Source organism: Manacus candei, unplaced genomic scaffold (assembly GCF_025592945.1).
Source record: "Manacus candei isolate 608988 ecotype Guabito, Panama unplaced genomic scaffold, ASM2559294v1 h1tg000007l, whole genome shotgun sequence".
Taxonomy (NCBI): domain Eukaryota; kingdom Metazoa; phylum Chordata; class Aves; order Passeriformes; family Pipridae; genus Manacus; species Manacus candei.
Window position 1 is genome coordinate 9,165,253 of NW_026138055.1, and position 22,584 is coordinate 9,187,836.

The 22,584-nt window shown below is 44.8% G+C and overlaps 3 protein-coding genes across 12 annotated transcripts in view; 2 read left to right on the top strand and 1 right to left on the bottom strand.

Annotated features, from left to right (window-relative positions):
* Window positions 1–22,584, bottom strand: part of LOC127460947 (uncharacterized) — a 54,940-nt gene that overhangs the window by 31,130 nt on the left and 1,226 nt on the right. The gene's annotated exons all lie outside the window — the stretch shown is intronic.
* NCOA1 (nuclear receptor coactivator 1) overlaps window positions 1–22,584 on the top strand; it is a 72,902-nt gene that overhangs the window by 21,775 nt on the left and 28,543 nt on the right. For both annotated transcript variants that reach the window (XM_051767981.1, XM_051767989.1), the window contains exons 4-10: window positions 5,488–5,582; window positions 7,366–7,543; window positions 10,376–10,555; window positions 13,476–13,568; window positions 14,494–14,634; window positions 17,967–18,114; window positions 19,152–20,532. In XM_051767981.1, the coding sequence (XP_051623941.1) occupies window positions 5,488–5,582; window positions 7,366–7,543; window positions 10,376–10,555; window positions 13,476–13,568; window positions 14,494–14,634; window positions 17,967–18,114; window positions 19,152–20,532 (2,216 nt within the window). The remainder of the gene's footprint in view (window positions 1–5,487; window positions 5,583–7,365; window positions 7,544–10,375; window positions 10,556–13,475; window positions 13,569–14,493; window positions 14,635–17,966; window positions 18,115–19,151; window positions 20,533–22,584) is intronic.
* LOC127460923 (uncharacterized) lies at window positions 14,645–17,956 on the top strand. Of its 7 annotated transcripts, none has more exons than XR_007899909.1 (4): window positions 14,645–15,276; window positions 15,470–16,527; window positions 16,908–17,155; window positions 17,348–17,956. XR_007899909.1 is itself a non-coding variant. In XM_051768012.1 (4 exons), exons 1-4 carry the CDS (start codon window positions 15,214–15,216, stop codon window positions 17,863–17,865), a joined length of 1,329 nt encoding a protein of 442 aa, XP_051623972.1. In that variant the 5' UTR covers window positions 14,645–15,213; the 3' UTR covers window positions 17,866–17,956. The 7 variants fall into 7 exon arrangements, 6 of the variants coding, with proteins under 6 accessions (XP_051623972.1, XP_051623962.1, XP_051623983.1 ...); XM_051768012.1 differs by lacking the exon at window positions 16,908–17,155 and adding an exon at window positions 16,717–16,739 and having other exon boundaries at window positions 17,681–17,956; XM_051768002.1 differs by lacking the exon at window positions 16,908–17,155 and adding an exon at window positions 17,280–17,302 and having other exon boundaries at window positions 17,681–17,956.

The window sequence follows — 22,584 nt, forward strand, 5'->3', positions numbered from 1 at the left end:
TTTGCTTGGAGGAGCTCGTTGTGGATAAAAGTTCAGGAAAAGCCAAAGGAAAGATGTCCAGAGGACACAACTCCATGGATTTGTTGGATACAAGAGAGGGAAATCTCCGGGAACGTTTTTGTGTCTGATCCCGAAAAAAACCCCTGGAAGCAACGAAACAGAGGCTGAAGGAATATCCCTGTCCCGGCTTATTAGCACAGAAAATTGGGGAATTCTTTCCCTTTGGGAAAATTCCCAGAGCAGGTCGTTTGCAGGGAATGGAACCGGATTTGGAAAAGCCGATTTTTTTCATCTTTCTGTATTTTTTATAAAAAGAGGGAAAATTTAATCCCGGAATCCAGGAGGTGCCACGCGAGGGGATCCGGGACGAATCCGAGGAAACGTGGGATAAATCCCAGGATTTTGGCAAACCTGGGGGAAGGGGGGGGGAGGCTTTTTGGGGTCTTGGCAGGAGCGGCGACTCCGCGGGAGCCGCGGATGCTCCGGAACGTTCGGCGATTCCCGCGGAATCCGAACATACGGCGGCACAGCGGGAAAACATCCAGGGACGAGCCAGGAAAAGGCAGGAAGGGACGGGGGGAGGGAGGTCCCGTGACGGCTCCCGAGGCATTCCAAGGACGGAGTTTCGGGAGGGAAAAGCTCGGGAATGTTCGGTTTGTTCCGTGAGGAGGCTCCGTTTGTTCTCCCGGAGCAAAGGAAAGGGGATCAGTTTTTGGGAAAAGGGGTTGGAAGCTCCGGCTTTAAAAAAAGGACAATTCCAAAGGTTGGGATCTACAAGGGGGGGGGAGGGGAGGGAGATGATCCCTCTGCAGGATCCCTGGTCCGTCAAAAATTCCTTCAGAATCAACGGGAATGACCCGCCTTCCCAAAATCGGAGGGGGGGGGGTAATTAAAGGAACATCCAGGGAATAAAAGGAAGTGCCTTCCCAGATCCATCCTCGGGAATGTTGGATGTCCAGGCTCTGCCCCTCCTCGGGGCAGGGGTGGATCCAACCTCCCCAGAATTCCAGGGGGAGGAATCAAACCAGGAAAGGGACAATCCCGGATGGTTTCCGCAGATTTTCCGGGATCTCTGCTTGTTTTTTACCTTCCCCGGAATCCAGGATTCCTCCTTTTCCTTTCGTATCCACGTCCGGTGCCAAGGAGGCTCCTCCTCACCCTGGAGCCTCCTGATTCCATCAGAGCTCCACCAATATTCCCTGACGGATCCATCCAGCGGCCTTTCCGCCCCTGAGGATCCCATGGGCCAAAGGGGGTGGGATTGGCCCCATCCGTGGGATTTGGGCACCGCTCCGGATCAAAACTGCCAGAGGAGGGCATGGAGGAGCTCCAAGGGCTCTGGCTCCAGGCTGGGAGAGCTGGGAATGGCCAGATGGAGAAGGGAAGGATCCCGGGAGAGCTTGGAGCACATTCCAGAGGCTGAAGGGGCTCCAGGAGAGCTGGAGAGGGACTGGGGATGAGGGCGTGGAATGCCAGGCCCCAGGGAATGGATCCCAGTGGGAAAGGGGAGATTTGGGGGGGAGATTGGGAAGGGATTCCTGGCTGGGAGGGTGGGGAGGGGCTGGGCTGGAATTCCCAGAGGAGCTGTGGCTGCCCCTGGATCCCTGGCAGTGTCCAAGGCCGGGTTGGATCCCCTGGGATAGCAGGAGGTGTCCCTGAACATGGAATGGGATGGGATTTAATGCCCCTTCCCACCCAACCACGCTGGAATTCCAGGATTTCCTCACCGCCCTCCCAGTTGCTCCGACACCTCCATCCCCTCTCCCCCTCCTTCCCTGCCAATCCCGAGGCTCCAAAAAAACCCCCAAACCCCCCAAGCCCCCCCCCGACAACTTTTTATTTGGGGGAGGCCCGAAAAACTGGAAAAGCTGGAAAATTCCCTTCCCGGTCCCCTTTCCCGCTCTCTGCCTTCCCTTTGTCAGGCGATTCCCGGGTTTTTCTGCCGCAATCCCCGCGTCCTTCCAGCCGCCCGCTGCTCCCCTTGGAAGCTTTCCAAAACCCGGGAATCTTTTCCAAAGGCATCGACTTCGTGCTTTAAATAGCAGGGAAAGGGGGGGGGGGGGAGGGGAGCGCTCCCAAATCCATCCGGGAGCTGCTCCCGGGGGCTCCTCCAGCCTGGAAAACCGAGGGTGATCCGCAGGGAAGGGAGGGAACCGGTGGGATGGGACCCTACGGAATGTGCCCCCCCCTCACCCCCTTCCCAAATTATCCAACCCCATCCCTGGAGATTGATCCGGGTAAAAACGGGACATTGGGATTTTCTCCATTTTCCCGATCCTTAAGGATTTTGGGGGTTTATTGGGTTTTTCCAGCCCCATTCTTAGGGAATTCCCTGATTCCAAGACTTGTTGGGACGTTCTGGGACATCAGGAATTTCTCCATTTTCCCAATCCTTTAGGATTTGGGGGTTTTATTGGGTTTTCCCACCCCATTTTTAGGGAATTCCGTGATTCCAAGACTTGTTGGGACATCCTGGAACATCAGGAAATTCTCCATTTTTCCCGATCCTTAAGGATTTTGGGGTTTTATTTGGTTTCCACCCCCGTTTTTAGGGAATTCCATGATTCCAAGACTTGTTGGGACATCCTGGGACATCAGGAATTTCTCCATTTTTCCCGATCCTTAAGGATTTTGGGGGTTTATTGGGTTTTTCCAGCCCCATTCTTAGGGAATTCCCTGATTCCAAGACTTGGTGGGATGTCCTGGGACATCAGGAATTTCTCCAATTTCCCAATCCTTAAGGATTTTGGGATTTTATTGGGTTTTCCCAGCCCCTTTTTTAGGGAATTCCGTGATTCCAAGACTTGTTGGGACATCCTGGGACATCAGGAATTTCACCATTTTTCCCAATCCTTAAGGATTTTGGGATTTTATTGGATTTTCCAGCCTCATTTTTAGGGAATTCCGTGATTCCAAGACTTGTTGGGACATCCTGGAACATCAGGAATTTCACCATTTTTCCCAATCCTTAAGGATTTTGGGGTTTTATTGGGTTTTCCCGCCCCATTTTTAGGGAATTCCCTTTTTCCAAGACTTGTTGGGACATCCTGGGACATCAGGAATTTCTCCATTTTTCCTGATCCTTAAGGATTTGGGGGGTTTTATTGGGCTTTCCCAACCCCATTTTTAGGGAATTCCGTGATTCCAAGACTTGTTGGGACATCCTGGGACATCAGGAATTTCTCCATTTTTCCCGATCCTTAAGGATTTTGGGGTTTTATTGGGTTTTTTTCCTGTTAATTACGTAAATTATTAACATACTATTATTATTACTATTATTACTATTCTTAATTTATTACTGTTATTGATTTAATTGATTATTACCACATATATTATGTATCAATAAATAATTAATTATATATTGAGCTATCATTAATTAATATTAAATTAATACTATTCTTACTATTATTAATTTATTACTGTTATTAATTTAATTGATTATTACCATAATGATATTGCATATTAATATAGAATTAACACAATACAATTATGAATTACTACTATTATTAATTTATTTGTTTATCTATTTTATTAATTAATATATAATATAGGACAATTATGAATTATTACTATTAATTTATTAGTTATTAGTTTAATCATATTACATACCTTAATAATAGAATCAGTATAATAAAATTATTAATTAGTATATTATTAATTTATTTGGATAATAGTAACGTTAAATTAATTCTATTTATTGCTATAAATTTATTAGTTCTATATTAATACGAACATATTAATATATTAATAATTGCTATTAAATTAATATAATGTATCTTGATATAGCAGATATATTTATTATCTATTTAGTAATTAATATATAATTAATATGTCGATTATTAATTTATCACTATTTTAATTAAATTGATTATTACAGCATATAAAGTATAATTCTATTACATATTTTTAATTAGTATAGAATTAATACAATACAAACATTATTACTATTAATAATTTATTCGATCACTATTAATTTTAATTATTTTATTTATTAATACTAATACATTAATTTAAATAGTAATATTAATATATTACTATTGATATATTACTATTAAATTAATATTAAGATATCTTGATATAGCAGATATATTTGTTATCTATTTACTTTACATATATTAATTATTAGTATTACTAATTTATCACTATTGTTAATTAAATTGATTAACACAGCATATAAAATATAATTCCATTACATATTTTTAATTAACAGATCATTAATACAATTATTAATTATTACTGTCATCAATTTGATTAATTAAATTGATTATTACAGCATATAAAATCTAATTCTATTACATATTTTTAATTAATAGATCATTAATACAATGCAATTATTAATTATTACTTTTATCAACTTATTACTTGTTATTGATTTCATTGATTAATAAAGAACTAAATTGATTAATTAAATTGACTATTACAGCATATAAAATCTAATTCTATTAAATATTTTTAATATAATATAAATTTTAATTATTACTGTTATCAATTTATCACTATTGTTAATTGAATTGCTTATTACAGCATATAAAATAAAATTCTATTATATATTTTAAATTAATATATCATTATACAATATAATTAATAATTTTTGCTATTATCAATTTATCACTATTGTTAATTAAATTGATTATTACAGCATATAAAATCTAATTCTATTCCATATTTTTAATTAATAGATCATTAACACAATATAATTATTAATTCTTACTCTTATTGCTTTATTACTATTATTGATTTCATCGATAATAAATATTAAATTGATTAATTAAATTGATTATTACAGCATATAAAATAAAATTCTGTTACACATTTCTAATTAATATATCACTAACACAATTTAATTATTACCTATTACTAATATCAATTTATCACTATTGTTAATTAAATTGATTATTACAGCATATAAAATCTAATTCTATTCCATATTTTTAATTAATAGATCATTAACACAATGTAATTATTAATTCTTACTATTATCACTTTATTACAATTATTGATTTCATTGATAATAAATATTAAATTGATTAATTAAATTGATTATTACAGCATATAAAATAAAATTTTTACACATTTTTAATTAATATATCATTAATAAAATATAATTAATGATATTGCTATTATCAATTAATCACTATTGTTAATTAAATTGATTATTACAGCATATAAAATATAATCCTATTATATATTTATAATTAATATATCATTAATACAATATAATTATTAACTATTACTATTATCAATTTATCACTATTATTGATTTCATTGATTAATAAAGCACATTTAATACAATTATTACTCCATAATAATTCCCAAATAACCCCAAATCCCACATTTTCACGGGATCGAGGGATAAACAGGAAACTCCTGGCGGCTTTTGGAGCTTATCCCGTCATGGAAGGATCCGTATTTTATTGATTTTCGGGAATGATTCCATAATTCCAGGGTCCCTCGGGCTGAAACTTCCCATTTTTCCCTTCCTTCCAGAGAAAGCCGCGGACGACGACGTCCAGAAATCCGACATCTCCTCCAGCAGCCAGGGCGTCATCGAGAAGGAATCCCTGGGACCTCTGCTCCTCGAGGTGGGGCCTGCAATTCCCAAAATCCCCCAAATCCGTGAAAAAACACCGCCCTGGGGAGCAGCTCCGGCATTCCCGGGCTGTTCCGAGGCACAAACCCGGCACATCCCTGATTTTGGGGCCCGGCCAAGTCGGAGCCTCTGGGATCGCTCCGGTCTTGGCTCGTTCCTCTCGTTCCTCAACGGATCCCAATCCATGTTTAACTGAATCCCAGTTGGAATACGCAGATCCAGCCAAGTTGAGAGAGGCACAGGGAGGTTCTCCAAGCCCCTGGGAACATCCAGACCCCATTCCCAGCTTTTCTTCCCACCACAAACCAGACTCATCCCTGAATTTGGGGCCCGGCCAAGTCGGAGCCTCTGGGATCGCTCCGGTCTTGGCTCGTTCCTCTCCTGCCCTGGTGGATCCCAATCCATGTTTAAGCCGGAATATGCAGATCCAGCTGAGCTGAGAGCGGCACAGGGATGTTCTCCAAGCCCCTGGGAACAACTGGGACCCCATTCCCAGCTTTTCTTCCCACCCCAAACCAGGCTCATCCCTGATTTTGTGGCCCAGCCAAGTCGGAGCCTCTGGGATTGCTCCGATCTTGGCTTGTTCCTCTCTCTCCTTGATGGATCCTGATCTGTGTTTAAACTGGAATACCCAGATCCAACCAAGTTAAGAGTGGCACAGGGATGTCCTGCAAGCCCATGGGAGCATCTAGACCCCATTCCCAACTTTTCCCACCCCAAACCAGGCTCATCCCTGATTTTGGGGCCCGACCAAGTCAGAGCCTCTGGGATCGCTCCAGTCTTGGCTCGTTCCTCTCTTTCCTTGGTGCATCCCGATCCGTGTTTAACCAAATCCCGTCCGGAATACACAAATCCAGCCGAGTTGAGAGCGGCACAGGGATGTTCTCCAAGCCCAGGGAACATCCAGACCCCATTCCCAGCTTTTCTTCCCACCCCAAACCAGGCTCATCCCTGATTTTGTGGCCCAGCCAAGTCGGAGCCTCTGGGATCGCTCCGGTCTTGGCTCGTTCCTCTCCTGCCCTGGTGGATCCCAATCCATGTTTAAGCCGGAATATGCAGATCCAACTGAGCTGAGAGCGGCACAGGGATGTTCTCCAAGCCCCTGGGAACAACTGGGACCCCATTCCCAGCTTTTCTTCCCACCCCAAACCAGGCTCATCCCTGATTTTGTGGCCCAGCCAAGTCGGAGCCTCTGGGATTGCTCCGATCTTGGCTTGTTCCTCTCTCTCCTTGATGGATCCTGATCTGTGTTTAAACTGGAATACCCAGATCCAACCAAGTTAAGAGCGGCACAGGGATGTCCTGCAAGCCCATGGGAGCATCTAGACCCCATTCCCAACTTTTCCCACCCCAAACCAGGCTCATCCCTGATTTTGGGGCCCGACCAAGTCAGAGCCTCTGGGATCGCTCCAGTCTTGGCTCGTTCCTCTCTTTCCTTGGTGCATCCCGATCCGTGTTTAACCAAATCCCGTCCGGAATACACAAATCCAGCCGAGTTGAGAGCGGCACAGGGATGTTCTCCAAGCCCAGGGAACATCCAGACCCCATTCCCAGCTTTTCTTCCCTCCCCAAACCAGGCTCATCCCTGATTTTGTGGCCCAGCCAAGTCGGAGCCTCTGGGATCGCTCCGGTCTCGGCTCGTTCCTCTCCCTCCTTGGCGGATCCCAATCCATGTTTAAGGGAATCCCAGCTGGAATACACAGCGAGGGGCGTGGGGAGGTTCTCCAAGCCCACGGGAACATCCGGGAACCCCACTCCCAACTTTTTTTTTCCAGGCCCTGGACGGTTTCTTCTTCGTGGTGAACCGGGAAGGGCGGATCGTGTTCGTGTCGGAGAACGTGACGGGATATCTGGGATACAACCAGGAGGAGCTGATGAACACCAGCGTCTACAGCATCCTGCACGTCGGAGACCACGCCGAGTTCGTCAAGAACCTGCTCCCCAAATCCTTGGGTAAGGGACAAAATTCCCAGAGGACTGGGAAAAAACGCCCTCGGGAACGGCGGGAAACGGCGGCCTCGGGACGGGGGGGGGGGTTAGAATTTGTTTTTAGGATTTATGAAATTTATTTTTGGGATTTAATTTTAGGATTTAATTTTTTTTTAGTAGTTAAAGGTGGAGATGATTTTGATTTGTTTTTCAGGTTTCTTTAGGAATTTATTGTTAGGATTTGATTTTAGAGTTTATTTTCAGGATTTAAATTTAGGATTTATTTTATTAATTTTAGAATTGATTTATGGTTCTATTTTTCTATAATTTAATTTTAGGATTTAATTTTTTTTAGAAGTTCAATGTGGAGTTGATTTTGATTTGTTTTTCGGGTTTCTTTGGGAATTTCTTGTTAGGATTTGATTTTAGAGTTTATTTTCAGGATTTAAATTTAGGATTTATTTTATTAATTTTAGAATTGATTTATGGCTTTATTTTTTTAGGATTTAATTTTAGGATTTATTGTTATTAGAAGTTAAAGGTGGAGTTGATTTTGATTTCTTTTTCACGTTTCTTTATGAATTTATTGTTAGGATTTGATTTTAGAATTTATTTTAAGGATTTAAATTTAGAATTTATTTTATTAATTTTAGAATTGATTTATGGCTTTATTTTTTTAGGATTTAATTTTAGGATTTATTTTGATTAGAAGTTAAAGGTAGAGTTGATTTTCATTTGTTTTTTGGATTTATTTATGAATTTATTGTTAGGATTTGATTTTAGAGTTTATTTTAAGGATTTAAATTTAGAATTTATTTTACGGATTTAAATTTAGAATTTATTTTAACGATTTAAATTTAGAATTTATTTTATTGATTTTAGAATTGATTGATGGATTTGGTTTTTAGAATTTAATTTTAGAAATGGTGTTTTTTTAGAAATTCAATTTGGAATTGATTTTAATTTATTTTTCTAATTTATTTAATGTTCATTTATTTATATATTCATTTATAAACATATATTTATATACTTATTTATATACTTTTTATATATTTGTGAATTTACTTATATATTTACAGATTTATTTATCTATATATTATTTATTATTATTTTATTAATTTTAGAATTATTTTACGGGTTTGTTTTTAGGATTTAATTTTAGAATTTTTTTTTTAGAAATTAAATTTGGAATTGATTTTAATTTATCTTTTGAATTTATTTATTATTTATTTATTTATATATTCATATATAAATATATATTTATATACTTATATACTTTTTATATATTTGTGAATTTATTTATATATTTACATATTTATTGATCTATATATTATTTATTATTATTTTATTAATTTTAGAATTAATTGATGGATTTGTTTTTAGGATTTAATTTTAGAATTGGTTTTTTTAGAAATTCAATTTGGAATTGATTTTAATTTATTTTTCTAATTTATTTACTATTTATGTACATATTCATATCTGAATATAAATTTACATACTTATTCATATACCTTTTATAAGTTTATGTGTTTATTTGGATATTTACAGATTTATTTATCTATATATTATTTATTATTATTTTATTAATTTTAGAATAGTTTTACGGGTTTGTTTTTAGGATTTAATTTTAGAATTGTTTTTTTAGAAATTAAATTTGGAATTGATTTTAATTTATCTTTTGAATTTATTTTTTATTTATTTATTTATATATTCATATATAAATATATATTTATATACTTATTTATATACTTTTTATATATTTGTGAATTTATTTATATATTTACATATTTATTTATCTCTATATTATTTATTATTATTTTATTAATTTTAGGATTAATTGATGGATTTGTTTTTAGGATTTAATTTTAGAATTGTTTTTTTTAGAAATTAAATTTAGAACTGATTTTAATTTCTTTTTCAAATTTAATTATTTATACATTCACATATAAATATAAACTTATATACTTATTCATACACTTTCTATATATTTATGTATTTATTTATATATTTAAAGATTTATTGATCTATATATTATTTATTATTATTTTATTAATTTTAGAATTAATTGATGGATTTGTTTTTAGGATTTAATTTTAGAATTGGATTTTTAGAAATTAAATTTGGAACTGATTTTAATTTCTTTTTAAAATTTAATTATTTGCATATTCATATATAAATATAAATTTATATACTTTCTATATATTTATGTATTTATTTATATATTTACAGATTTATTAATCTATATATTATTTATTATTATTTTATTATTTTAGCGTTTATTTATGAATTTATTTTCAGGATTTAATTTTGAAATTTATTTTTTAGAAATTAAATTTACAACTGATTTCATTTTAGTTTTAGAACCTGTTATTTCTTTATATAATATATATTTAGATATTTATTTATTTATTGTGTGCTGAGAGGCAGAACTCCCGCCTGTCCCAACCCCTCAGCTCTTTCCATGGATCAGGAAGAGCAGGAAAAAAATTCCTTGGATTGCTCTGGGTATCCATGGAGGATGTTGGGGAGGGTTAGAAAATTATCCCGTGGCTTCCCGGAGGTTTTTCGGGAAAAGCCGGATTGCAGGAATAATTCCAAGGGGGAAGTTGGTGGTGCCGCGGGGTCAGATCCCGATGCCGATTATCCCGGAAATCAGGAGGAACCAAAGGAAAAATTCCATTTCTGTGGATGTGGAAAAGCCCCCCGGGAACGTCGCTTTGGTTGGATTTGGGATCCAACAACCGGAGAGGGCGGGAGCATTCCCGAGCTCCGGAAGCGGCTCAGTTTCCAAGGGATCCTCGGGAATTCTGATCCTGACGTCGCTCTTCCTCCTTTTCCCGCTCCTTCTCTTCCCAGTGAACGGGGTGCCGTGGCCTCAGGAAGCGAGCCGGCGGAACAGCCACACCTTCAACTGCCGGATGCTGATCCGGCCCCCGGATGAGGCGGGCACGGAAAACCAGGAAGCGCGGCAGCGCTACGAGGTGATGCAGTGCTTCACCGTGTCCCAGCCCAAATCCTTCAAGGAGGAGGGAGAAGGTAGGGATGGGGTGGGGTGGGATGGGATGGGGTGGGATGGGATGGGATGGGATGGATGGGATGGGATGGGATGGGATGGGATGGGATGGGATGGGATGGGATGGGATGGGATGGGATGGATGGGATGGGATGGGATGGGATGGGATGGGATGGGATAAAGATGGAATAAGATGGGATGGGATGGGATGGGATGGGATGGGATGGGATGGGATGGGATGGGATGGGATGGGATGGGATGGCAGTGCAGGAGAATGGGAATGGGATGGGATGCAATGAGATGCAATGGGATGGGATACAATTGGATGGGATGCAATGGGATGGGATGCAATGAGATGCAATGGGATGGGATGCAATGGGATGGGATGCAATGGGATGGGATGCAGTGGGATGCAATAGGATGCAATGGGATGGGATGCAATGGGATGGGATGCAATAGGGTGCAATGGCAGTGCAGGAGAACAGGGACAGGATGGCAGTGCAGGAGAACAGCGATGGGATGGAAAGGAATGGAATGGAATGGAATGGAATGGAATGGAATGGAATGGAATGGAATGGAATGGGATGGGATGGGATGGGGTGGCATGTCAGGAGAACAGGGCTGGGGATGGGAATGTGGGAGTACAGGGATGGGATGGCAGGGCAGGAGGAAAACAGGAATGGAATGGAAGGGCAGGAGAACTGGGATGGGATGGGATGGGATGGGATGGGATGGGATGGGATGGGATGGGATGTCAGGAGAACTGGGATGGGATGGAACAGGATGGGATGGGATAGGATGGAATGGGATAGGGTGGATAGGATGGGATGGGATGGGATGGGATGGGGTGGGATGGGATGGGATGTCAGGAGAACAGGGCTGGGATTGGGAATGTGGGAGCCCAGGGATGGGATGGCGAGGCAGGAGAAGAACAGGGATGGGGATGGAATGTCAGGCAGGAGCAGGAGCAGGAGCAGCCCCCCCTCCCACATTCCTGCTGTCACCGGTTATTCCTTCCCTAAGGAATATTTTGTCACCCACCAAAGCCCTGCCCATGGGATGACACGGGAAATACAGAATTTTATTTTTAGAATTTGAATTTAGAATTTATTTTATTAATTTAGAATTTATTTATGAATTTATTTTAAGGATTTCTTTTTTAGAATTTATTTTAATGACTTATTTTTAGAATTTATTTCTAGAATTTATTTTTAAAATGTATTTATTTATTTTTAGAGTTTATTTTAATAATTTATTTTTAGAGTTTATTTTATTAATTTATTTTTAGAGTTTATTTTATTAATTTATTTTTAGAATTTTTTTATAATTTATTTTTAGAAATTATTTTTAGAAATTAATTTTAGAATTTAGTTTTAGAATTTAAATTTAGAACTTATTTTATTAATTTCAGAATTTATTTATTTTTAGAATTTATTTTATTAATTTTATGATTTATTTATTAATTTATTTTTAGAATTTATTTTATTAATTTATTTTTAGATATTATTTTTAAATTTAATTTTAGAATTTGTTTTTAGAAATTAAATTTAGAATTTATTTTGATTTATTTTTATAATTTATTTTATTAATTTTAGGATTTATTTATTAAATTATTTTCAGAATTTATCTTTAGAATTTTTTTAGAATTTATTTTATATATTTTTACAATTTATTTTTATAAATTTTTTAGAATTTATTTTTAGAAATTATTTTTTTATTTAATTTTAGAATATTTTTTTTAGAAATTAAATTTAGGATTTATCTAAATTTCTTTTTTAGAATTTATTTTATTAATTTTAGGACTTATTAATTTATATTTAGAATTTATTTTTAGAGGCATTTTAATAATTTATTTTTAGAATTTATTTTATTAATTTTTGACTTTATGTATTAATTTATTTTTAGATACTATTTTATTAATTTATTTTTAGATACTATTTTTTAATTTGATTTTAGAATTCCTTTTTAGAAATTAAATTTAGGATTTATTTTGATTTATTTTTAGAATTTCTTTTATTAATTTTAGGATTTATTCATTAAATTATTTTCAGAATATATCTTTAGAATTTTTTTAGAATTTATTTTATATATTTTTACAATTTATTTTTATAAATTTTTTAGAATTTATTTTTAGAAATTATTTTTTTATTTAATTTTAGAATTCTTTTTTAGAAATTAAATTTAGGATTTATTTGAATTTCTTTTTTAGAATTTATTAATTTATATTTAGAGTTTATTTTTAGAGGTATTTTAATAATTTATTTTTAGGATTTATTTTATTAATTTTCATGTTTATTTATTAATTTATTTTATTTATTTTATTTATTTAATTTATTTTTATAACTTATCTTATTAATTTATTTTTTTAGAATTTTTTTAGAATTTATTATTAGAAATTATTTTTTATTTAATTTTAGAATTTTTTTTTTTTAGAAATTAAATTTAGGATTTATTTGAATTTCTTTTTTAGAATTTATTTTATTAATTTTAGGACTTATTAATTTATATTTAGAATTTATTTTTAGAGGTATTTTAATAATTTATTTTTAGAATTTATTTTATTAATTTTTGTGTTTATTTATTAATTTATTTTTAGAACTTATTTTATTAAATTAGTTTTTTAGAATTTTTTTTAAGAATTTATTATTAGAAATTATTTTTTAAATTTGATTTTAGAATTTATTTTCAGAAATTATTTTTAAATTTAATTTTAGAATTTATTTTTTAGAAATTATTTTTTAAATTTAATTTTCGAATTAATTTTTAGAAATTATTTTTTCATTTAATTTTCGAATTTGTTTTTGGACATTAATTTCCGGATTCATTCATTGATTTATTTTTAGAACTCATTTTTAGGGATAACGGGATTAATTTAAGGGAAATCCGGGATTCCAGAGGGGTTTTTTTTACACATTCCCGGTGCTTTCCCCCCCCCTTTCCCAGATTTCCAGTCGTGTCTGATCTGCATCGCCCGGCGACTGCCCCGACCCGCCGTCACCCCTCCGGAATCCTTCATCACCAAGCAGGACACCACAGGTGAATCCCGGGAATCCTCCGGAGCGGGGAGGGACCTTCCGGGCGGGAAGAGGCCCAGGGATGCGGTGCCGGGCTCGGGAACGTCCTCCAAGTTCTTCCCGAATGGAAAAGCTCCGTGTGGGCGACACCCGGAGGGAACATCCCCCTGATCCAACGGCCCTCGGATTGTGGGGGCTGAGGACTGGGAGGGAAAGATGGGAATCATGGAATTCCAGGCTGGTTTGGGTGGGAAGGGACCTTAAAGCTCATCCCGGCACATCCCGCTATCCCAGGGAATCCAGCCCGGCCTGGGACACTCCCAGGGATCCAGGGGCAGCCACAGCTTCTCTGGGAATTCCAGCCCAGCCCCTCCCCACCCTCCCAGCCAGGAATCCCTTCCCAATCTCCCCCCCAAATCTCCCCTTTCCCACTGGGATCCATTCCCTGGGACCTGGCATTCCAGGCCCTCATCCCCAGTCCCTCTCCAGCTCTCCTGGAGCCCCTTCAGCCTCTGGAATGTGCTCCAAGCTCTCCCGGGATCCTTCCCTTCTCCAGCCTGGCCATTCCCAGCTCTCCCAGCCTGGAGCCAGAGCCTGCCATTGGATCCATCCCCAGCCCAGCTCCTCCCTGGGAAGGAGTTCCGGGAACAAGGGGGTTCCCTGGGAATCTCGGCACTCAGGGAAGGGTCTCCCTTCCCCTTTCCTGCCTTTTCCATCCCCACATTCCAGAGAAATCCCTCTGACTGGATCCTGAGTGTCCTTTATCCTGGAATCCCAGACTGGTTTGGGTGGGAAGGGCCCTTAAATCCCATCCCATTCCATGTTCAGGGACACCTCCCTCTACCCCATCCCGCTCCAACCTCGCCCTCGTCGGGCCATCCCCGACTGCTCAAAACTTCCCACATTCCCGGCCCTGAGCGTGCCGGCGGCTTCTCCCTCTTTCCCAGGGAAAATCATCTCCATCGACACCAGCTCCCTGCGCGCCGCCGGCAGGACGGGGTGGGAGGATCTGGTCCGGAAGTGCATCTACGCCTTCTTCCAACCCCAGGGCCGGGAGCCCTCCTACGCCAAGCAGCTCTTCCAAGAAGGTACCGGGATCCGCTTCCCGCCGGGAATGGGCAACTCCCAACTGGGAGGGGTTCGGGGTTGGACAGAGCCGGAGGAGCAGCCGGAATTTTTTGATATCTCCGGGATTGAGGTTGTCCAGGCGGGTTTTCCATGTGGGATAACGCATCCAGGGGGTGTTGGAGGATCAGGATCAGCTTTCCAGGGAGTTGAGATGGAGCTGGGAATGATCCCAGCCCCAAGCTGGGATTGGTTTAGGATTGGAGGGAGTGGGAGGAGCAGCCGGAATTTTTTGGTATCTCTGGGATTGAGGTTGTCCAGGCGGGTTTTTCCGGGTGAGATAACACATCCAGGGGGTGTTGGAGGATTGGGATGGGTTTTCCAGGGATTTGAGATGGAGCTGGGAATGTACAATTCCAAACTGGGATGAGTTTGGGTTGAATGGAGTGGGAGGAGCAGCCGGAATTTTTGGTATCTCCGGGATTCAAGTTGTCCAGGTGGGTTTTTCCATGTGGGATAACGCATCCAGGGGGTGATGGAGGATCAGGATCAGCTTTCCAAGGATTTGAGGTGTAGTTGGGAATGTGCAATTCCAAGATGGGATGGGTTTTGGGTTGAATGGAGCCGGAGGAGCAGCCGGAATTTTTGGTATCTCCAGGATTGAGGTTGTCCAGGCGGGTTTTCCCGGGTGGGATAACGCATCCAGGGGGTGTTGGAGGATCAGGATGGGTATTCCAGGGAGTTGAGATGGAGCTGGGAATGATCCCAGCTCGGGGCTGGGAATTTTTAGGATTGGAGGTTTAAGATTGGAGGGAACTAGAGGAGCAGCCGGAACTTTTTGGTATCTCCGGGATTGAGGTTGTCCAGGTGGGTTTTCCATGTGGGATAACACACCCAGGGGGTGTTGGAGGATTGGGATCAGCTTTCCAGGGATTTGGGGTGGAACTGGGAATGTGCAGCTCCGAGCTGGGATGGGTTCAGGGTTGGACAGAGCCGGAGAAACAGCTGGAATTTTTGGTGTCTCCAGGATTGAGGTTGTTCAGGTGGGTTTTCCATGTGGGATTACACACTCAGGGAATGTTGGAGGATCAGGATCAACTTTCCAGGGATTTGAGGTGGAGCTGGGAACGGGCTGCTCCGAGCTGGGATGGGTTAAGGGTAGGACAGAGCCGGAGGAGCAGCCGGAATTTTTTGGTATCTCCGGGATTGAGGTTGTCCAGGCGGGTTTTTCCGGGTGGGATAATGCATCCAGAGGGTGTTGGAGGATCAGGATCAGCTTTCCAGGGATTTGAGGGGGAGGTGGGAGGTGTGGAAGGAGCAGAGCACAGGGATTTATTCCCCTCTGGAGCATCACTGATCCCTCATCCCTCGGATCCATCCACGGAGGGAAGTGGAGCCTTTTCCAAGCAGCTTCACTTCCAAACAGGGTTTTTTTTCCTTAAAAACGGGGTGTTCTCCTTAAAAAAACAAAAATCTCACTTGTCCCTTTGGGTGAATTCCCTGAAATCTCTGGGATTGAGCCTGGAGAGGCTCGGGAATCGTCTCTGGGATTTTTTGCCTTTCCTGGGATGTTTTTGGACTCCCAGGATCTCAGAGGTCTTTTCCAACTTTAACAATTCCATAATTTCATGTCACGACCCCTCGGCAATTCTGATGGAGCGGGAAGAGCGGGAAAACTTCATCTCCTGGGGGGCAAAATTCCTTGGATTACTCTGGAGATGGGGAGGGTCAGAACATCAGCCAGTGGGTGCTCAGGGTTTTTTTGGGAAAAGCCAGGCTGTGGGAATAAATCCCTGGGGAAGGTTTGTGGTGCTGTGGGGTCGGATCCCGATCCTGATTATCCCAGAGGTGACATTTTGGGATTTTGGGTGTGTTTTCTGGGGATTGCCCTGGATATCCATGGATATGTTGTGGAGGTTTAGAACATCAGGCAATTGGTTCCCAGAGATTTTTGGGAAAAGCCAGGCTGTGGGAATAAATCCCTGGAGAAGGTTTGTGGTGCTGTGGGGTCAGATCCCGATCCTGATTATCCCAGAGGTGACATTTTGGGATTTTGGGCGTATTTTCTGGGGATTGCCCTGGATATCCATGGATATGTTTCAGAGGAGTAGAAAATTTGATCCCAGAGGTTTTTGGGAAAAGCCAGGCTGTGGGAATAAATCCCTGGGGAAGGTTTGTGGTGCTGTGGGGTCGGATCCCAATCCTGATTATCCCAGAGGGGATATTTTGGGGTTTGGGTGTGTCTCCCCAGTGATGACTGAGTGTTGCCCTGGACATCCAGGGAGATGTTGTGGAGGGGTAGAAAATTGGCTCCCAGAGATTTTTGGGAAAAGCCAGGCTGTGGGAATAAATCCTTTGGAGAAGGTTTGTGGTGCTGTGGGGTCAGATCCCGATCCTGATTATCCCAGAGGTGATATTTTGGGATTTGGGTGTGTTTTCTGGGGATTGCCCTGGATATCCATGGATATGTTTCAGAGGAGTAGAAAATTTGATCCCAGAGATTTCTGGGAAAAGCCAGGCTGTGGGAATAAATCCCTGGGGAAGGTTTGTGGTGCTGTGGGGTCTGATCCCAATCCTGATTATCCCAGAGGGGATATTTTGGGGTTTGGGTGTGTCTCCCCAGTGATGACTGAGTGTTGCCCTGGACATCCAGGGAGATGTTGGGGAGGGGTAGAAAATTGGCTCCCAGAGGTTTTTTTGGGAAAAGACAGATTATAGGAATAAATCCTAGGGAAGGTTTGTGGTGCTGTGGGGTCGGATCCCGATCCTGATTATCCCAGAGGTGACATTTTGGCATTTGGATGCCTCCCCAGTGGTGACTTGGGATTGCCCTGGACATCCTTGGAGATGTTGGGGAGGGGTAGAAAATTGACTCCCAGAGATTTTTGGGAAAAGCCAGGCTGTGGGAATAAATCCCCAGGGAAGGTTTGTGGTGCTGTGGGGTCGGATCCCGATCCTGATTATCCCAGAGGTGACATTTTGGGATTTGGGTGCGTTTTCTGGGAATTGCCCTGGATATCCACGGAGATGTTGTGGAGGGTCAGAACATCACCCAAGTGATGTCCAGAGATTTTTGGGAAAAGCCAGGCTGTGGGAATAAATCCTTGGAGAAGGTTCGTGGTGCTGTGGGGTCAGATCCCGATCCTGATTATCCCAGAGGTGACATTTTAGGATTTGGGTGTGTTTTCTGGGGATTGCCCTGGACATCCATGGAGATGTTGTGTAGAGGTCGAAAACTCTCCCAGAGGTTTTAGGGCAAAGCCAGGCTGTGGGAATAAACCCCTGGGGACGGTCCGTGTCCCCGTGGGGCGGGATCCCGCTGATTTTTCGGGATGTTCCGGGCGTGTCCCCGCAGTGATGACCCGCGGCGCCGCCTTCAGCCCCTCGTACCGGTTCACGCTGAGCGACGGGACGGTGCTGAGCGCCCACACCAAGTGCAAGCTCTGCTACCCCACCAACCCCGAGGTGCAGCCCTTCATCATGGGCGTCCACGTCATCGACAGGTACGCAGCCGGCACCGCCCCATCCCGGGATTTCCCGGCCAGGAGGGACCAGCCCGGGATCGTCCATCCCAATCCTGCCCAACCCGAGCGTTCCCTGAGCTCTGGAAGCCTCAGGAGACCATCCCGGTGCCCAACCTCTCCCTTTTCCCAAATCCATCCTAAACCTGCCCTTGTTCCAACCATTCCCTCGGATCCCACACAGGGATCGGTGTCTGTCCCTCCTCTTCCCACCCCGGGGAAGTTGTATCCAACTCTCCCCATTCCCTGTGTTGGGAAGAGGATCCGCTGGTGGTGCCTGGAGCTGGTTTGGAGGGGGGATCCCAGTGAGGCTCAGAGCAGCTTCCCGGCTCCTGGTTATCCATGTTTTGCCAAGGGAATGGCGCCATCCCAGGATTTCCTGGCCAGGAGGGACCATCCCGGGATCGTCCATCCCAATCCTGCTCCTCCCGAGCATTCCCTGAGCTCTGGAAGCCTCAGGAGACCATCCCGGTGCCCAACCGCCCCCTTTTCCCAAATCCATCCTAAACCTGCCTTAGTTCCAACCATTCCTTTGGATCCCATCACTGATCCCACAGGGATCGGTGTCTGTCCCTCCTCTTCCCACCCCGGGGAAGTTGTATCCAGCTCTCTCCGTTCCCTACGTTGGGAAGAGGATCCGCTGGTGGTGCCTGGAGTTGGTTTGGAGGGGGGATCCCAGAGCAGCTTCCCGGCTCCTGGTTATCCATGTTTTGCCAAGGGCGCTCCGGGGGAGGTTTCTCGACGCGTTTCCCATTCCCGGAGAATATTTTAGGGAGGGAGAGCAGCGGGACAGGGCGGGGTGAGGATGTGGATGGGGGTTCCCTGGATCCGGGGTTCCGTGGGTCTTCCCCCCCGTGCTGGGATGGAAGGGAACGTTGGGAATGTCATACCCAGAGAAGGGGGATCCAACGAGCCTCTGGAATCCCGTTTTTGGGGAGAACAGATCCAAGGAACACCGAGCCCTCCGAGCGGAGACGCCGAAGGTTTTTCCAGAGGCAACTTCTCCTCTCCCTTTGCAGGGATCACGGGATGCTCTCCCCGCCGGACAACCCCGGCTCCGGCATGTCCCTGCCGCGCTCCGGCCCCGCCCTGACCCCCAACGTCTCCCCGGGGCCGGGAATGGCGCTGCCTCCTCCTCCTCCTCCTCCTCCCTCCGTCCCCAATTCCAACGGCACCATGGTGACCGGCAACGCCGGCCAACCCTCCGGCTACGGATGTTCTCCCGGGAGCCAGCTGGGACCCGCCGCCGCCGCCGCCGCCGGTGGCGTTGCCTTAAGCCAGAGCCAGGGTGGCAACCACGCCCTGCCCCTCGCCGGCTCGCCCATGGGCAGCCCCGGCATCCCCGCCCCGCCGCCGCCGCCGCCGCCGCCGCCACCGCAGTTCCTGTCCCCGCGCCACCGCCTCAGCCCCGGCCTGGTGCCGCGCTCCCGAGGGCCCGCCAACCCCTTCTCCCCCGCCGTGCCCTCCATGCACTCGCCCGTGGGCATGGCCGGCGGCGGGAATGCCGCCGGCAGTGGGAATGCTCGCCCGTTCCCCGGCGGCGCCGCCGCCCTGCCGGGGCTGCCGGAAGGGCCGGGAACGCCGGTGGGATATTCCACGCCGCCGCCGCCGCCGCCGCCGGTGCTGAGGCAGCTGAGCGGCTCGCAGAGCTCTCCCGGCCGCCTGGCCGGCAAATCCGACGCCAAGGACAGCAAGGAGATCGCCTCCATCCTCAGCGAGATGATCCAGGTGGACGGCGGCGCCGGCAGCGGCGGCAGCACCGCCGGCGGGGAGGGCAAGGCGCTGGATTCGGGAATGCTGCACGCCGACGGCGACTCCAAGTGCTCGCAGGCCACCAGCCACAAGCTGGTGCAGCTCCTGGCCAGCACGGCGGAGCAGCAGCTCCGGCACGCCGCCGACGCCGACACCAGCTGCAAGGAATCCCTGGTGACGCTGGGAACCGGGAGCGCCGCCGGCACCGGCACCGGCACCGGCGGCACCGGCACCTGCCCGTCCTCCCACAGCTCCCTGACGGAGCGGCACAAGATCCTGCACCGGCTGCTCCAGGAGGGAAGCCCGTCCGACCTCACCACGCTGGCCATGGAGCACGAGAAGAAGGAGAGCGCTCCCGGCGCCGCGACGGCACCGGCGGCGGCTCCGGCGGCGGCTCCGGCGGCGGCTCCGACGGCGCCGGAGGCGGAGGCGCTGAAGAAGAAGGACGTGAAGGACCACCAGCTGCTGAGGTACCTCCTGGACAAGGACGAGAAGGAGCTGGGGGCGGCGCCGGCGCTCAGCCTGGACGACGTGAAGGTGAAGGTGGAGAAGGCGGAGCCGGCGATGGATCCCTGCCACGCCGCGCCCGCCGCCGTTCCCAAGGCTCCGGCGGCGGCCGAGGAGGTCAAGATGGAGGCGCAGGGGCAGGTGAGCGGGATGGAGGGATCAGGGTTGGGGGTTTTGGGGGGGTTTCCATGGGATCTGGGGGTGTGGGAGGTGTCCCAGGGATTCTGTGGATTCCCGGTGTCGCCTCCTCCGGTGGTGATTCCAACTCTTCCGGTGCTGATTCCAACTCTTCCAATGCCAATTCCACCTTCTCCAGTGGTAGTTCCATCTTTTCCAGCAATGGTGACACTTCTTCCAGTGCTGGTTCCACCTTTCCCAGTGCCGGTCCCAGATCCTCTAGTGCTGATTCCACCTCCTCCAGTGCCGATCCCAACTCTTCTGGTGCTGATTCCACCTCCTCCAGTGCCGATTCCACCTCCTCCAGTGCTGATTCCACCTCCTCCAGTGCTGATTCCAACTCTTCCGGTGCTGATTTCACCTTCTCCAGTGCCAATTCCACCTTCTCCAGTGCCAATTCCACCTTCTCCAGTGCTGATTCCATCTTTTCCAATGCTGATTCCGTCTTTTCCAGCGCTGGTTCCACCTTCTCCAGTGGTGGTTTCAACTTTTCCAGCACTGGTTCCACCTTCTCCAGCAGTGGTTCCAACTCCTCCAATGTAGGTTCCATCTTCTCCAGTGGTGATTCCATCTTCTCCAGTGCTGGTTCCACCTTCTCCAGTGGTGATTCCATCTTCTCCAGTGCTGGTTCCACCTTCTCCAGTGGTGGTTCCATCTTTTCCAGTCCACCTTTTCCAGCACTGGTTCCACCTTCTCCAGTGCTGGTTCCACCTTTTCCAGTGGTGATTCCAACTCCTCCAGTGCCGATTCCAGCTCTTCCGGTGCTGATCCCACCTCTTCCAGTGCCTGTTCCACCTTCTCCAGTGCTGGTTCCACCTTCTCCAGTGCTGGTTCCATCTTTTCCAGCAATGGTGCCACCTCTTCCAGTGCTGATTCCACCTTCTCCAGTGCTGGTTCCATCTTCTACAGCATTGGATCCACCTTTTCCAGCACTGGTTCCACCTTTTCCAGCACTGGTTCCATCTTCTCCAGCGCTGGTTGCACCTTCTCCAGCACTGGTTCCATCTTTTCCAGCACTGGTTCCACCTTTTCCTGCACTGGTTCCACCTTCTCCAGTGGTGATCCGACCTTTCCAGCACTGGTTCCACCTTCTCCAGTGGTGGTTCCACCTTTTCCAGCACTGATTCCACCTCCTCCAGTGCTGATTCCACCTCCTCCAGTGCCTGTTCCACCTTCTCCAGTGCTGGATTCACCTTCTCCAGTGCTGGTTCTGTCTTTTCCAGTGCCTGTTTCACCTTTTCCAGTGCTACTTCCATCTTTTCCAGCACAGATTCCACCTTCTCCAGTGCTAATCCCACCTTCTCCAGTGCTGGTTCCACCTTCTCCAGTGTTGGTTCCACCTTCTCCAGTGCTGGTTCCACCTTTTCCTGCACTGGTTCCACCTTCTCCAGTGCTGATCCCACCTCCTCCAGAGCCAATGTAAACATCCCTCTGAAGGGAGAGATTCCTGCTTTTCCAAAGCTAGGGGAGATGGGAAGGTGGAGAGAACTGCTGAATCCTTTGGAAACAGAGGGAAGAGCTCGTTTGGCTCTGCAGCCGTGTGGGAACGGAGCTCCTGCTCCTTCTGGAGTCACGGAATCCTGGAATGCTTTGGGTGGGAAGGGAACTTAAAGCTCATCCCGTTCCAACCCCGACACCTCCCGCTATCCCAGGGAGTCCAACCTGGTCTTGGACACTCCCAGGGATCCAGGGAATTCTCTGGGAATTCCAGCCCAGCCCCTCCCCACCCTCCCAGCCAGGAATCCCTTCCCAATCTCCCCCCCAGATCTCCCCTTTCCCACTGGGATCCATTCCCTGGGGCCTGGCATTCCAGGCCCTCATCCCCAGTCCCTCTCCAGCTCTCCTGGAGCCCCTTCAGCCTCTGGAATGTGCTCCAAGCTCTCCCGGGATCCTTCCCTTCTCCAGCCTGGCCATTCCCAGCTCTCCCAGCCTGGAGCCAGAGCCTGCCATTGGATCCATCCCCAGCCCAGCTCCTCCCTGGGAAGGAGTTCCGGGAACAAGGGGGTTCCCTGGGAA

Bases quoted from the DNA above. Each gene is read 5' to 3' on its own strand.
- LOC127460923 (XM_051768012.1), top strand. From the start codon at position 15,214: ATGGGTTTTGGGTTGAATGGAGCCGGAGGAGCAGCCGGAATTTTTGGT. The intron at 15,277-15,469 runs GTTGTCCAGGCG...TCCGGGATTGAG, and splicing joins TTGGTATCTCCAGGATTGAG to GTTGTCCAGGTGGGTTTTCC. The intron at 16,740-17,680 runs GTTTTTGGGAAA...TGATGTCCAGAG, and splicing joins TAGAAAATTTGATCCCAGAG to ATTTTTGGGAAAAGCCAGGC.